The following is a 14562-nucleotide window of genomic DNA, read 5'->3' as shown; positions in this document are numbered from 1 at the left end:
TTAGACAGTGCTTGCATGCTGGGGTATTAATTATCCGGTAATAAAAATCTAATAAAGATTATTAGTATTTTTTTTTTGGCAGACTGGTAGAAGGGGAAACAATAGCTTTTCATGCTGTAATCTTACTGGTTTGAAGTGTGGAAAATATATTGAACCTTACGAAGACAAGTCTTTGCCAAACTTTCTAGGAACAAGTTCTTAGAAAATATGCGGCCATCTGGTACCTCTGTCATCACTAAATGGAGCACTGGAGTATTTGGTTATGCAAATCTACAGAGATTTAGTTCTATGGGGAGATGTTACAAGATGTAAATTATATTCTGAGTTGCAAAGTGTATGTGCGATTAGTGAAGAAGAATTGGAAGAACAAATAGAATCTACTTTAGCTAGTTAGCACTCTGTATTTAGAGAGCAAACAGATTATTCTTTCATGCTTTTGCTTTTTATTTAAGACAGCAGTCTATTTGGCATTAGGGGAACCAAGATTAACGAAGTGCCAAAGATTTTTATAATGTGATGCTATTGTTGCCCGTCATCCTGCAATATACTTTGTATTTTAAGGATCCTTGCTATAGTAAAGACACTACTGCAGGGTGTAGTAGTTAAATGGGGATTATTTTTTTTTCTAGGAATCTCTCACACTGTGATGCAATTTTATTTGCTCTGTTTCATGGGCCACCTGCTGGTAGGATACCAAACACGGGCAATCAAGTAGGTTTTTGACACGGGCAAACATGAGTATTTCAAACATGAGTGGTGGTTCTTTTAAAAATGGATTGTAGTCTACCTGTATCCAAATGGGCCTGAAACCTTTAGTGATGAGAGTACGGTGCTAAGTCTTAGTATCTTAAGTTTTTGTTAGAACCTACTCAAGAAATGAGATGAGGGTTGAGCATGTGGCATTTCCCAGGACAAAGGAAACGCACCTTTCTGGAGTCAAAAAAGGAGGCGACAGAGGCAGTGCATGTTAATTATGGAAACACCCAGGGCCATAATGTTTTTCTTTGTTGAAACAAGCTGTTTCTGTCGCCTCTTTTTTTCTCTCCGGAAGGCAAATGTACTTCACTCTGGGAAGGATTTTATCAGTGTTAGTGGAGAATTCAAATGAAGCAATTGCTTGATTTATTTTTCCTTTTCATGTCAGTTGTGTTGTTTTATTGAGGAATGTGGTAAGTCCTGCAGATGACTGTCAATAACATGTAACTTAACAAGTACTGGCTTCCCCTTCTCCCCCCATTCTCTCTTGTTTTTCACCGGTAATGCTATAGTGGAGTTCTCCTGGCTCATTCTCCCTGTTACTATTACCAAACTGAGATCATTAAATATATTATAGCCTAAGTATTTTTTTTTTGTTTCCTCTGAAAGATTTACTTCTGTCATGCTGGTTATAAAGGGTTCAGTGCTGACCTGAGGCTTCCAGAAGCCTTGAGTGTTGTGGACATGTGCACTGAACAATTCCATGTTGCAAATGGTATGGCTTCCAATCTTTCTGGGCCCATGATCATGTACTTCATGTGTGCAAGATTTATTTCTTATGCTTGTAGCTTGTACAGGGTCGCAAAGGACTTGAGGAGGCCTGATGCAGCTCACGTTCTGTTAAGTGATTCTTGTGGATTGTATTTTTTTTTTAATGTGGAGGCCTAGAACCTGGGCGGAATGATTTTGTGCTGAAAAGATGGAACTAATGATATGTAATATCTGCAGAAGGACTCATCTGAACAGTCATCATGTTACTGTCAATTGGCTGTGAGCAACTCCAGCCTGCACCGGTGAAACATATGAAGCAATGTGGATGTTTCTGTAAATATAATTATCCCTGTGGGTGGAATCCTGGAGTGTGCACTTGCACAAATGCTTATTCTAGAAAAGGGGTGGGGGAAGACAAGTAATTACTTACTTAGTCTCTCACTAGTTGTCTAGCATTGTTTTGAAGTGTGATAATATTTTAATTTTGCCTTATGGGAGGTACCTGCTTTAGTTGTATATTCTTAGCTGTGTGTCCATTTCTTTTGGAAGTGACTGTGCAAGGTGAGACAAGGAGCATTAGACTGTCCCTGCTCTGGAGGATTTACTGAATTTGCTCAAGCTGAAGAAGGCGGGAGAGTTATGAGCAGAGCTAAGAGTCTGTTCTTGTAGAAAGGCTGGGAGACTGTGATGCAGGGCAGCAGTAGCGAGCCAGGCTAGCTAGTTACAGTGTGCACATGTGTGATTAAGAATGGTAGGAAAAAGCATACAGTGAAAACACAAATTGAATGAAACATTGTTCTTTCCTCAGCATCACTGAGTCGAGACAGAGCCTGTATCTGGTGGTGTTCTTATGTATATGACTTTCAACAAATTTTACTTCTTTGTCACTTGTAGATGAGGGACACCTGTACGTCTGGGGTGGCAACAAACACGGGCAGCTAGTGAGCAAAGAGATCTTTCTTGCCGAGCCCAAGAAGATTGAGACTCATTTTTTCTCACATGAAAAGATTGGAGCAGTTTGGAGTGGCTGGACCCACTTGGTGGCACAAACAGGTAGGGTATCTAAAAAGCAGTAACGTATGGCACCAAAACAGTAAATTGTCTTTATTGCATGCAAACAGTGTTCTTTCTCACTGATGCTGGCTGGATGCAGAGTTTTGCAGTTTCACCTGAGCAGTGGTTGTCTCTTGAAAATGTTAAGGACAGACATCCTTTGGCTTTGGTCCCTGAATTATTATTGCGCTCATAAATTGAAGGGCCTAGCATCTTCATAAATGCAGTAGCACCTGCATGTACACCCTAGAGGGGTGCAGCCTCCCTTCATTGTCAGGGTGCTGGTATACCAGAATATGTATGAGTTTCTAAAGATCATTCTGCTGGGTGACTTATGACATCTTCTTTGGAGGGAAAAGAATTTGGTGGAAAACTTGCTTCAGAAAACAGAGAGGGAGGAAAATATGTCCCCAGCTTCCAAGATATGTCACTATATTTGGCAGGAAGATATGGGCAAAACTCTCATTCAGGGTGCAGGAATCGGGTGTGGGGGGGGAGATAATCCTGACCAAGTGTCTGTCTGAAAGGTGTGGGGAAATAGATACGTACCATTTCCAAGTCACCTGAGTGTTAGCCAAGGATCTTAAGAACAGGCATAGCTGAGAACCCTCTGCTTCTGTCATCCTATTTGAGAAGACACGGTCTCATTGCAGTAAGTGAAACAAATTAGATGGCTTTGCACAACTGTACTAACCTTTCTGTACTTTAAGAGTGAGCCTAGCTTTTTGTGCTGCTCTTCTTTAGTAAAGTGTTTTAAGGACACTTAAAATGTGTTCAGAAGAAAGTCAATAAACTAAAATAAGCTGGCTTGTATGTGTGTTGTTTGTGGTCAAACCCAGAAAATATTTAGAAAAGCTTGGTAAAAAGAGGCATCATTGAACTTGAAGAGCATCCCATGAAGATGAAATGAAAGAATATTTTATGTTGAAGCTGTACCTTCCTGGGAACCTTTCCAGTAAGGACAGTGTGAAAGCTTGCCACATGCAGAGGGCTGTAGGGTTGGATTCTTTCCTAGGAAGGGATAAGAGGAAGGTTATGTAGTAATTATATTAATGTGTAAAAGGATGGTTGATCTGATGAAGGCCGCTTGAATGCATTTGTATTGTTGCTGTTGTGAAATGCAAAGGCAGGAGAGAAAGGTAGATGAGATGGAAGGGTAAGACAGATAACTGAAACTATTTTGTGGTGTTCATGTGTGAACAGTCTGTGCTATTTGCTTCCCCTGTAGCACACTGTGTGGTATGATAGTTAAGACTCACAAGAGGATGAAAGTCTTCCATATAACTCTGTTGTGTTAGCAGGGGTAGCATTTCTGCTTTTGCCTTGTATAAACTGCTGGATGAGGAAAAGAAGAGCAGATGAAAGCTTTTTTTCTAGAGTCACATTGGAGAATGAAGAGCCTGTTGGTCTGTCAGGACACAACCTGTTTGTTAGGAAAAATGCAGAGGGGGCCACAGATCTGCTATTGATATTTACAGGCTTCTGTAATTATGGGTACTGTTTCAAGGAGTGCTTAGCCCTCAGTATGGGTAGCTTTATTAAAATGGAATTCTTACATGCCTAAGGGTTAGCTTGTGCTTAAGTGTTCTATTAAATTAGTGCTGTAAATCCTGAAACAGTCGTGCCCTTGCTCTGTAAGAAAAGGGTCTGTTTTAATTACCCTATACTGTGAACTCGTGGTGCTAGAATTTGGAGGGATGTGATGTGTGACTAGAAAAACAAATTGGTTAAGTGTTCTGTTTCATAGCATTCATTGTTTGACATCAAAGTGCGAGAGAAATGTCATGTAAAAAACCTGCCTTACTTTAGCTGCTCTCTTAGCTATTTAAAAGAAACAGTTGAACTCTGATGTTTAAAGGATGCTATATTGGAAATTTCAGAGCTGTAATTAATGCTACGTGTTGCTTGGAAACTTTTCAGGTGGAGTAAAGGAGTTTATCTCAGTGTATATTTATTAAATAAAGTGCTTAGTGTCATTCTTACTGGAACAGAAATGGTAGAAAAAAGACCTTAGTCAGGATAACCTAAATTTTAAAAGGGTCTTGTCAACATGGTTTGCCTTGCTTCACTATTTCTTAAAAATGCATACCCCCTGAGTAAAACTTCCCCAAAGTTTTTGTAACTTCAGTGTTTCACTTAGTTGATACTTATCCATGGCCATTACAGAAATGAAGTGAATATTTTAGTGGGTGATTTTGAGAAGGTAAAAAAAAGTATGTCAAATGACTAGCAGGGATATTTTTTTGTGAATGTTTGAAAGGAATTTAAATAAAAATAAGCTGACTTTTTACATCTGCATTAGAAAACTGGCCAAGCACTGCGGTGGCATAAGTTATTGCTGAAACTGAATATTTTGTATTTAGAATTTTAAATCTCTTTGAAAGTCAATGGACCTGAACCTAAATCATTCAAAATTAGATTTTGAATGGCCTTTGGCAGCCTCTAGATACCAATCAGAATCTCATGGGATTTTCAAGGGTTGCTCAACTACTAGACATAATGTGAGCTAAGCACTTAACTGTTTCTGAAAAATCACTCGCTGCATGTGATTAAACTTGCAGCTGAGTAACTGAAGAATGCAGCCTAGTTGAAAACTTTTCCCTGCATGCAGTTCTTCCTCCATTATTTTTACCTCCTTCTAGCAAAGGAAGAAATGCTGCTTCAGTTTCCTGATGCTGAAGCCACATAAACCAGTGGTCTCCAAACTTTATTGATTGTGCACCCCTATCAGTAAATTTTTTTTTGAGCGTGCACCCTCAATATATGTATACTTATTTATTTATACATTATAGACATGTACTACTGTAGTATATTATGCAAACTATAAAGCATACGCAATAGAAATTTTAAAAAGGATTAGATGAAATAAACACTACTCAAAATATTATTTTATTAACTAAATTAAAAGCATTCATAATTTATTAACCAATTAAAATATTAACTTACTTTCTTGCTGCCCTCCAGTGGATTCTCTTGCACACCCCCTGGGCTGCATGCACTCTACTTTGGAGACCACTGATATAAGCAATTCCTGCTCACTTTATGCTGGAGAGTTCCACAATTAGTGGAAAGGAAGCAAAACAGAGTGATTTTTGAACAGAGGAAAATGGGAAGTAAGGGATATTGTAGCATGATGCTTCTCTCTGTTCATTGTGGAAGGTAAGAACATACTTTGGAAAGACATTGTAGCATATAGGGATTTTGCTGCGTGAAAGAATGGGTAAGTTTTTTCTAATTAATAGTCTTGGCATGATGCAAAATTTAGTAGTTGAGCATTTCTGTTCTATATCTGAAGTCTAGTGTTGTGTTTTTCACAGAAGGTAGTGGAATTTTAAGAAGCCATTACGTAGAGTTCCGTTTGGATTTTTTTTCCCAGAACTTTAATCCTGGTCAGAGTAGTAATAATAAAATGTTCATAATTGCAGCTGCCTTGACAGTAAATTAAACCTTTTCTCTTTGGAAAGACACGGGAAGAAACTGGGTGGATATAAGCTGGACACCATTCATGCATAAATTCACAAATTTGGCCATTTCAAAATGACATTTTGATCTTTATCTGCCAGATGAGCAATGCTTGACTGCAGAACTAACGGAACACTGAAAAGTAAATGAGACAGTGATGATGTTAAAAGCAACTTTCTGGAGGAATAGTGGGCTGTTTCATGGATGCAGCGGTTTGACACTTTTTAAGTGAGTCTAAGCAAGTTACTAACTTTTTTATCAGAAAAGAACACAGCATAAATATTTTTTTTCTTCTTTATTAGGCTTTCCCTCTGATGTAAACTAGCCTGTTTTAAAAGACTTGCTTTGTTTTTCCTTCATGCTATTGGCAAAATTTTGCATTGTAACCTAAAGCAAAACATATAACTTTTTTTCATTTCTTCCCCACTGTCCTTAGAAGTGATTTTAATTGCTTCTGAAATAACTTTAATACCCGCATCTCTTTACATATGTTATATTCTATCTCATTCAGCAACTGTGTTGAAAGTCCCATTCCCTGTCATTTCTCTTTAGAGTTTGGTTGAGTCTCTTTTATTTGCTGTTGTTTCTATCATAAAGCAGTTCAGACTCAGGAAGTTAATTCCTGAAAAATCAATTTCTTGACTTAAGGATGTTAAGGAATGTTTTCATAGGATGTTGTGTCTCTCATCCTCACCTCTAACTGATCCTCATCAGCTCCAATTCTTTATTCTTTTTAATCATAGACGTGTCTTTTGGACTATTGCTTTTGTACACAACCTTACTGTAAAATAGCTCACAAAATCATTCAAGACAGACAAGTGCTGCTTCTTCTGCCTTGATTACCAATTCCTACAGAAGAAATACAAACAATTAGGCTTTGTGGCACTACTAGTAGTACTCCTTCAAAATAAGTTATATTATTCTCCTAGTAGTGATGGGTCCCAGTTGATGATGGTTGGTCAAAAAAGATTAAGGTTGAGAAACCCTGATTGCTTTTTTATCAGGTCTCTGATAAGATATGAACTTGTTAGTGTCTTTGGTTTAGTTATTATTTTCTGCGTGAATGCTTGTATCAAGTGACTTTCAGGCATGCTTTTCAATTATGACAGGGCAGTACTGTTATTGCTCTATGTGAAGGGCAGACCAGATGCATTCTTTTGGCCTCGGACTCCAAATGCAAGTGTTGTCCTCTTCAGGTGACCGCTCTGTGAAATGTCTTGCTTCCTTTCCAGCATTCTGCTCAATGGCACAAGGAGCACCTCTGCAGTATAGGTGGTAATATTTTTGAATAATAACAAGCAGCTGTCTTGCATCGGTCTGCTTAACAATGTCAACTTTAATTCGTGGTCCTTCTCAAGTAGATAAAAACCCTTTGAGGGAAACTGCTGAAAGAGAGGTTATTCTTTAGATCATTTAAAAGAGAGCTAAGTTGTGGCCTGTAATGCTGAAGATGTAAATTAGGCTACTTTGGGAAATGATAGAACCGATCTGACTTGAAGGCAAACCTAAATATAGCATGAGAAGTCTTTAAAGACTTAGAGGTGAATCATCAACTTCAATTCAAAACAAGTTATTTTCTTTTTAACTGGAATGTCTAATAAATAAGCTTTCTTAATCTGGCCTATTTTATTATCTAAGTATTCTCCTAAATATATTCATCAATCTATTTTTCATGTGCCATCACATGAAATTATGGAGCTCAGATAAAGAATTCCAAGGTCTTTCACCCAGGAGTTACCTTAAAAATGCAGTTAAAATGGTATTTCTGCTGCCTGTGCAAAGCTGCCTACAGCTAAAAAGTCTTGGAAGAACAAAATGGCTTAACATAGTTTGAATAATATTCTGGATCCTCATTCCAAATGTGCATCTGAATTTGTGCGTCATTGAACGTCCTTTGACGTCATGGCATTTAGGCCACGTGAAACCACTCTGAAGTCGTCTGACATGTTAGTGACCTACATGGTAAGATAGAACCTGTCTCCAGTTTTTCTGAAGCAAACTAAAATGCATCCCTCCAAACACTGAGAGCAGAATGAGGGAATATTTCTAATTAGCCGACCTGAAAAGGAGACTTCCTGCTGTAACTGCCTTTGTACGTGCTTTCTCTGATGCCAGCCACTAGGTAAAACTATCAGGCTTTGCTGGTAAGTGATGCAGTAGATCTGGTGTAACTGCAGGGAGGTGAAGAGGAAGGACGTAGCTCCCTGGCACCCGAGCAGTGCAGTTTCAGCCCACTAGAGGTCCTTTCCAGTTTTCTTTTGAACCAAAACTCGGCAGCCTTCCTCATACTGGAAAGCATACTTCCTTTGCCTTGAATCGGCTCCCTAGGAGAGCAAATACTGATTTTTTTTTTTTTTTTTTTAAATTTATTTTATTTTTGATTTTTTTAATGTTTATCTGTGATAACAGTAAGGTATCTGTTTTATAGGGACTCTCCTTTACTTTTTTTTAGTCGTTATAGCTGACAGTCAAACCGTTTGAAACCGGAACCCCGACATTCTTTTTAATGTGAGGTAGCTGTATTTCATTGGGTAGAATGCTGGGTTTTGGGAAAGCATAAAATACTAGAAACTAGCTAAATAAAACCCTGCAAGTCGATAGGAATCACCAAACCCCTTTGGAGCAGAACCAGCAAAATGAGTGTTTAAGAAAGAAAAGCCTTTGTCCATCTGCCTTAGGCTGAGTAATCTCTAACTATAATCTGGTAAATGCATTTGCTTTTCTATGGTTTTGTGGTGTGTGGTTGTTCTTACCTCCTCCTTACAATGCAGTCGCTTGATGTTATGAAGCAATGGGAGCTTATGGTTCAGAGCCTCCTGTTATGTTCCTTGCTGTCATAATAAACACTGTCATTGTTGTGCAATATAAGAGAAAGCAACAAAGAATGTCAGTTGAAGATGCATAGATTTTAAAGCAGAAATAGCTGCCACAGGGGAGATCTGTATGAGTTATCGCAAAGTATGCTGTTGAATTCCACATGTGTGCACCAGTGTTAAGCCCAGTAATTTTTACTTGACAGAAATGTAACCTCTAAAAATCATTCACCTGATGGTAGGTTGGTGGTTTTTTTTTTTTTTTTTCTTCTTTTTTTAAAAGATGCTGGCTTGCAGGTCCAGTGAATGAATTAGAGTGCCACTGGAACAACTGTAGTGACCTGGTTTGCACTTACGCTGGTATGGGTAGGCCAGTGTTCTTTTGACTTGAGTCTAAGCAGATGTGGCGGCTCTGCTAGGATACTTTGAGAGCATGGAAGATTTGCCTCTAGTGTTGATAGTTTGTTCCTATGCTGAGGCTTCAGCTTAAGGGAAAAAAGAAAAATGGAAAAGTGAACAAGAGAGACAAAGTGAAGGCTGAGCTGAGATTGTGAATGGAATCTAACAGGAAAATGTTGCCAGCATTAAGCCCTTGTGGTACTGTAGGTATTTGTTCTAGGGCTTTTTCGGAGCACTTACAGGACCCAAGTGGGAAGGTCTATAAAATACCAAAATTGCTCAAGTTAGGGTGAGCAGGATGTAACTTTAGACCCTGAAAAATGTGAAGCTTGAGAGAGAATAAGTAGATAATGAAATAAGTTTTTAGTGCATGCATTGATTGTGTTTTCAGTTGTCATCCCCTTCAGAGTTTATGCTGGTGATATGGTTGGTTTACAACATGTACATCTCACAATCTGACCGATAGTAGAACTTTTGGTTACATTAAAAAAAGACTTTAGATGTGTCTGGTTTTGGCTGGCAGATTTTAAAACTTCAGGGCCTATCCTGAAGGTCTTGCATTTGATTATAGAGGGTAGAGCATGGAAAGGGGAGAGAAAGAAAGGCACAAGCTTGGGGACCAAAATTCAGAAATTTAAAGCTCTGCAGAAATTAACACAGGATCTGTGGGAAACTTAGTGTGCAATAACAAGATTAAAGATTCTAGATGCATTTGGAAATTATCTTATTTTCTGTCTTGTCTTCAAAGCTGGCTCCTTGTTCTATTAAACATCCATCTCTCGTTGCTAGTTCAACTTTCATGATAATGACTTTTAAGCAAAGTTTGTGCAAGGCCCTGAAGTAGGGGATGGTGGGAACTGTGTAGTGTGTTACTTGGGAAGTCTGTTCCTGGCTGGCAGCCTGCTGGGGGACAATGCACTAGCCCTTCCAAGATTTGGGGTGAAATCTGTGGCAAGGTTGCACCCCATGGATACTCTGAAAATTGAAGATGTCTAGGAAGGCGTATATGTAAAGTAAAAACAAGCATTCACTTGACATTGTATGGATACATGTTTGATTTTACAGGTGTGGAATCAGTGTTTAAGTCAATTCAAGGTGTTTAACATAGCTTAATCTTATATGTGTTATGTTTTTTCCATGCAGATGCATAGATGAGTGTGCAAAATGATGAAGCTCTGCAAAATACTTGTGTATATACTATAAAGTGTTCTGGAAATTTGTGGCAATTTACTATTTATTTTCTGTGAATACATCAATGTGGAGAGTTTTTGTTAAGTAATTTATATGACAGGAATCTTTTATTTTGGCAGAAAGTTACTTTCCAGTCATGAATCATCCCATTAATGCAAAAACTTTGAGGAAGACACAGTAAAGCTAACGAATTGGCGTACAACCATTTTTATTTGTTCTCAAGCACTATAGTTGAGGCAGCACTGCGATAGCTTTTTCTTTCTGTTTGAGGAGGGAATGTCCTCACTAGAAGGAGGTTAATGCTGAGCTCTTTGAAGGTAGATGTCCATATTCCTCACATGGTCTTAAACTGTTTTTTTCAGTAATCTAGAATTCTGCTCCAATGAGATTGGTTTCTGTTATTGCAATTTGGTCATCAGTCTGCTTTCCCTACAGGAACAGTTGTTTTGAATTCTCCTTACTCTTTGCTGATGGGAACAAACCTTGATTTCCCCCATCCTGAGTTAAGAAAATTCCGTGGCATCAGTCTTTTATAGGTGACTAGGAAAAATTGGCAAGAATGAGAAGTTAGTGACTTATGGAAGCTCTGTTTTCCTGGCATGACTTTTCCTACCTTTTGTTCAAGCGTTGCCCAGTCTGTATCTATATAGACCCAACTTTGAGAGTTTTGTGAGGCCCAGTGTATACAGATTCAGGCAGTCCTCAGGAAGGAACCTTCAGTGGAAGGGAAAGCTCTTGCAAAGATTAACTTTGGAAGTGTGCAGTTCTGGAGTTGGGGTACGACACCCTCCTTTCCCTGGTATTTATTGAAGTTTAACCTTCTTGCCTTCAGTAAGATACAGTGAGACTCTGTCTCCTCTGCGATCTTGTGCTATTGGGCTGCCTAGATTAAACATCCTCATTTTAATTGAGGGACCTTGTAGAATATGCTGTACTTTACTTTGGCGGTTGAAACTGAGGTTGACCAGGTATCCAGGTCTGGAGAAATCATAGTACAAAGTACTAACATTCTTTTTAGTACAAAATCTTTGTACTATGGAGGTTGAAGTTGGGTGTGTTTTCATATGAGTGAAGCAAGGAGATCTACTTGTTTTGGACCTTATTTTGTTTGTGGGATCACAGAGGTAGTTGGTCTTGTAGACTAAATCGAGAATTAACTGAATTAGAATATCATGGAGAAGAAAAACCAAGGAAACACAGAAAATCTGAGCTAGTGACTGGAAGAGCCCTATTCCTCAGCAACTTATGAAGTTTATCATGTTGTTATCTGTTTCCAGGGTTTTGATGGCAATTCTTTCCTCAAGTGGCAAGAAACTGAAATTTACAGTCATTTTATTTATGGAAGGTGTCTGCAAATGAGACTTAAGCAGCCAAATCCTAAACAACTTGTATTTGGGGAGAATGGGGGTGTGGGATCTTGCCAGGGCCACTGTAGAAGATTGTTCTTTTAACTGCCAAATTTCCACTGAATCTCAGGGAAGATTTTCTGCCAGAAGATCTCAGTAAGTGGTGGATCTTCTGTGTGTGCTGTCTTGAGGTGCAGCAGATTTTTTCTCCAGCAGCTATGGCTCACCAGCACAACAGGAGTCTTCTATGACATCCTACCCTGTGTGTCAGCCACTCTAGTTTAGTTCTGTCTTACAACACAAACGTGTTTCTTATATATATTGTTCTTCCTTTAACAAGAACTGAATAAACAAAGCCTGTGGGCTTTGTGGGCTCAGACTTTATACAGTCTCTTGTTTTTTCTTGCTTTACAGTATCAAGTTTTGTTACCAAGTTAATGAATTTTTAGCTCACTGAACATTAAAGCATACTGGATTTTATTTTCAAAATTGTGTGGATTAGAGATCTTTATAGCTATAAATAGCTAGAAGGGATTGGCATTTTCTTTGTCTTCATAAGATCGCATTGTTCCTTGGCTTTTTTTTTTAAACTTACAAAGTCAGAGTGTGTGTGTGTTTGTATATGGCTTTGTGATTCTACGCTCCTATTTCTGCAGCTCCCTGCTGGGGGTTACTTCTGCATGACTTTGGTAAAAGTCTCGAAGAGATTCTTTCTATGATTTGGTTGCCACGGAGGAGATTAGGTTCAATGTGAACTGAAGGTACATTCTGAAAGGTTAGTATCCAGTGTTCAGAGTTGTTCATATGCAAAGTTTTTTCACAGAACCTTTCTAACAACATCTTTTGAGTAATTTGTGCTGTTTCTTTGGTCACTGTCCCTCTTTTGCCCCTCCTTGTTGTTAGTAACTTTCAGTTGGTGCAGTAAATAGTTGTGCATGCCATGGCATATTACATGTTTTGTATGTGGAGAGAGAGAGGTGTCAGGAAGATGCTGAACTGTCACTAATTTTGATTGAATAAAAATAGAAATATCAGTGACTGGCATTAAGGGCAAAGAAACTTAGCACAATATTTATTTGAAATTCCCCTTGTAAGCTATACTTCGAGTATACTGGCAAACGGAGATTCAGGTGGTCTGTGGAGAGCAGGATTTAAACGGATTTTTGTTAAATTTAGCTCATGATAAATGCTGAGTGTTTTTAGCAAGAATTGTAAGACAGGAGGAAAACAGCTATGACAAATTCTCCATCCTACAGCCTGGAGAAAAGAAGGTTCTGGGGAGACCTTATAGCAGCCTTCCAGTACATAAAAGGGGCTTACAGGAAAGATGGGGAGGGACACTTTATCAGGGAGTGTAGTGATAGGAGGAGGGCTAATGGTTTTAAACTGAAAGAGGGTAGATTTAGATTAGAAACTAGGAAAAAAATTCTTTACTGTGAGGGTGATGAGACACTGGAACAGGTTTCCCAGAGCAGTTGGGAGGCCCCATCCCTGGAATTGTTCAAAGCCAGGCTGGATGGGGCTTTGAGCAACCTGGTCTAGTGGGAGGTGTCCCTGCCCATGGCAGGAGGGCTTGGAACTGGATGATCTTCTTCCCTTCCAACTCAAATCATTCTATGATTTTGCAGATCTTTTCTGCTCATCTTACGTGTGTGGCAGCCTATAGAATGCCTCTCCCACAGTAGAAGGGGAAGATAGAGTGCACAAGGCTAGTCTATCCAGGTTTTCCTGGTCATGATTTCCTTTCATGGTTGCTTAGTCCTGCCCAGATGTATTTCAGTAAATACTCCATGATTGCAGGAGTTTGGAGAATGACTCAGTCATCAGTCAACATTAGATTCTGGGGCTTTTCTAACTTAGACCACACTTGTGGGAAGAGGGACTATGTTATATTGAATTTCTCTCCTTTTTTTGGTGCCGTATCCTCTCTTTTACTGTTGGAAATAGTGATTGTTGTGGACCTAAGTAATGTGAGTGTCTGTCCTAACTTGAAGGAACTTTGATCTTTAAAAAGCTTTCAGAAAAACGAACCTTTAAAATGCGGATGTGGTATAGATTTTGTTCAGGTCATTAGTGTGTGAGATAAAGGATTCATTGCTCCCCCCCCCCCCCCCCCCCCCCCTTTTTGTTTGTTTTCTTTGGTTTCTGTGGTTGGATGGGTGTAGTTTATGGCTAGCCATATATTTAGCAAATGTAATAAACAAGGTCAGATACATTAGCAAGTATGTGGAATATTATGGGGAAGAAAGTACTAATGGGACCTCACTGACAACACCTGGATGGTACTAAGCAGTGAAGAGTACCAAGAAAAACATGCTGAGCACGGTAATTTAAGTTGAACTTCTAAAAGAATGCAGAAGCTAAAAGGGAAAGCCCTCATCCCTAGCCATTTGAAGACAGGCTTAGCTGGTCACACAAAGGTAATTACTTGTGTGACAGTGGCTTTGGTTATCTGAATTCTGTACCATTCCTATTGGAAGCCAAAAAAAATATTCCCAGTTATGATGTGTGGGTCATATATGGGTTTTGTTTCTGCTGAAAGGCTTTCACCTGGACTCTTGGCAGTGGTAGCTTCCTTTTGTGTTGTGAAATAATACTTTCTTATGGTGCTTGTATACAGGAAGCCTGAAAATGTGGTGTTTGTTCTGTTTTCAATATCCTATACCACTAGAGCCAACTTGCAAGAAGAGTTGTAGTTTTGGAGGGCTGGGAAGGGCAGCTTGTTGGCTATGAGCTGTTTCTTCGGGTTTTTACTTTCTCTTACTCTTTTTTCCTTAAAGCAAATTAAACTGTTGCAATTGCAATGATGATAATTCTCTTGGCAACACTTC

General features: G+C 39.0%; 1 protein-coding gene across 1 annotated transcript in view; it reads left to right on the top strand.

Annotated features, from left to right (window-relative positions):
* Positions 1–14562, top strand: part of SERGEF (secretion regulating guanine nucleotide exchange factor) — a gene marked incomplete at its 5' end in the record, with an annotated part of 160560 nt that overhangs the window by 7993 nt on the left and 138005 nt on the right. The window contains one exon of the mRNA XM_082485287.1: positions 2362–2520. Within this exon, the coding sequence (XP_082341413.1) occupies positions 2362–2520 (159 nt within the window). The remainder of the gene's footprint in view (positions 1–2361; positions 2521–14562) is intronic.

This window comes from Vanellus vanellus (assembly GCF_965231255.1).
Source record: "Vanellus vanellus genome assembly, chromosome: 6".
Lineage (NCBI taxonomy): Eukaryota > Metazoa > Chordata > Aves > Charadriiformes > Charadriidae > Vanellus > Vanellus vanellus.
The sequence above is the reverse complement of the archived record's forward strand: the minus strand, read 5'-3'. Positions and strand labels throughout refer to the sequence as shown.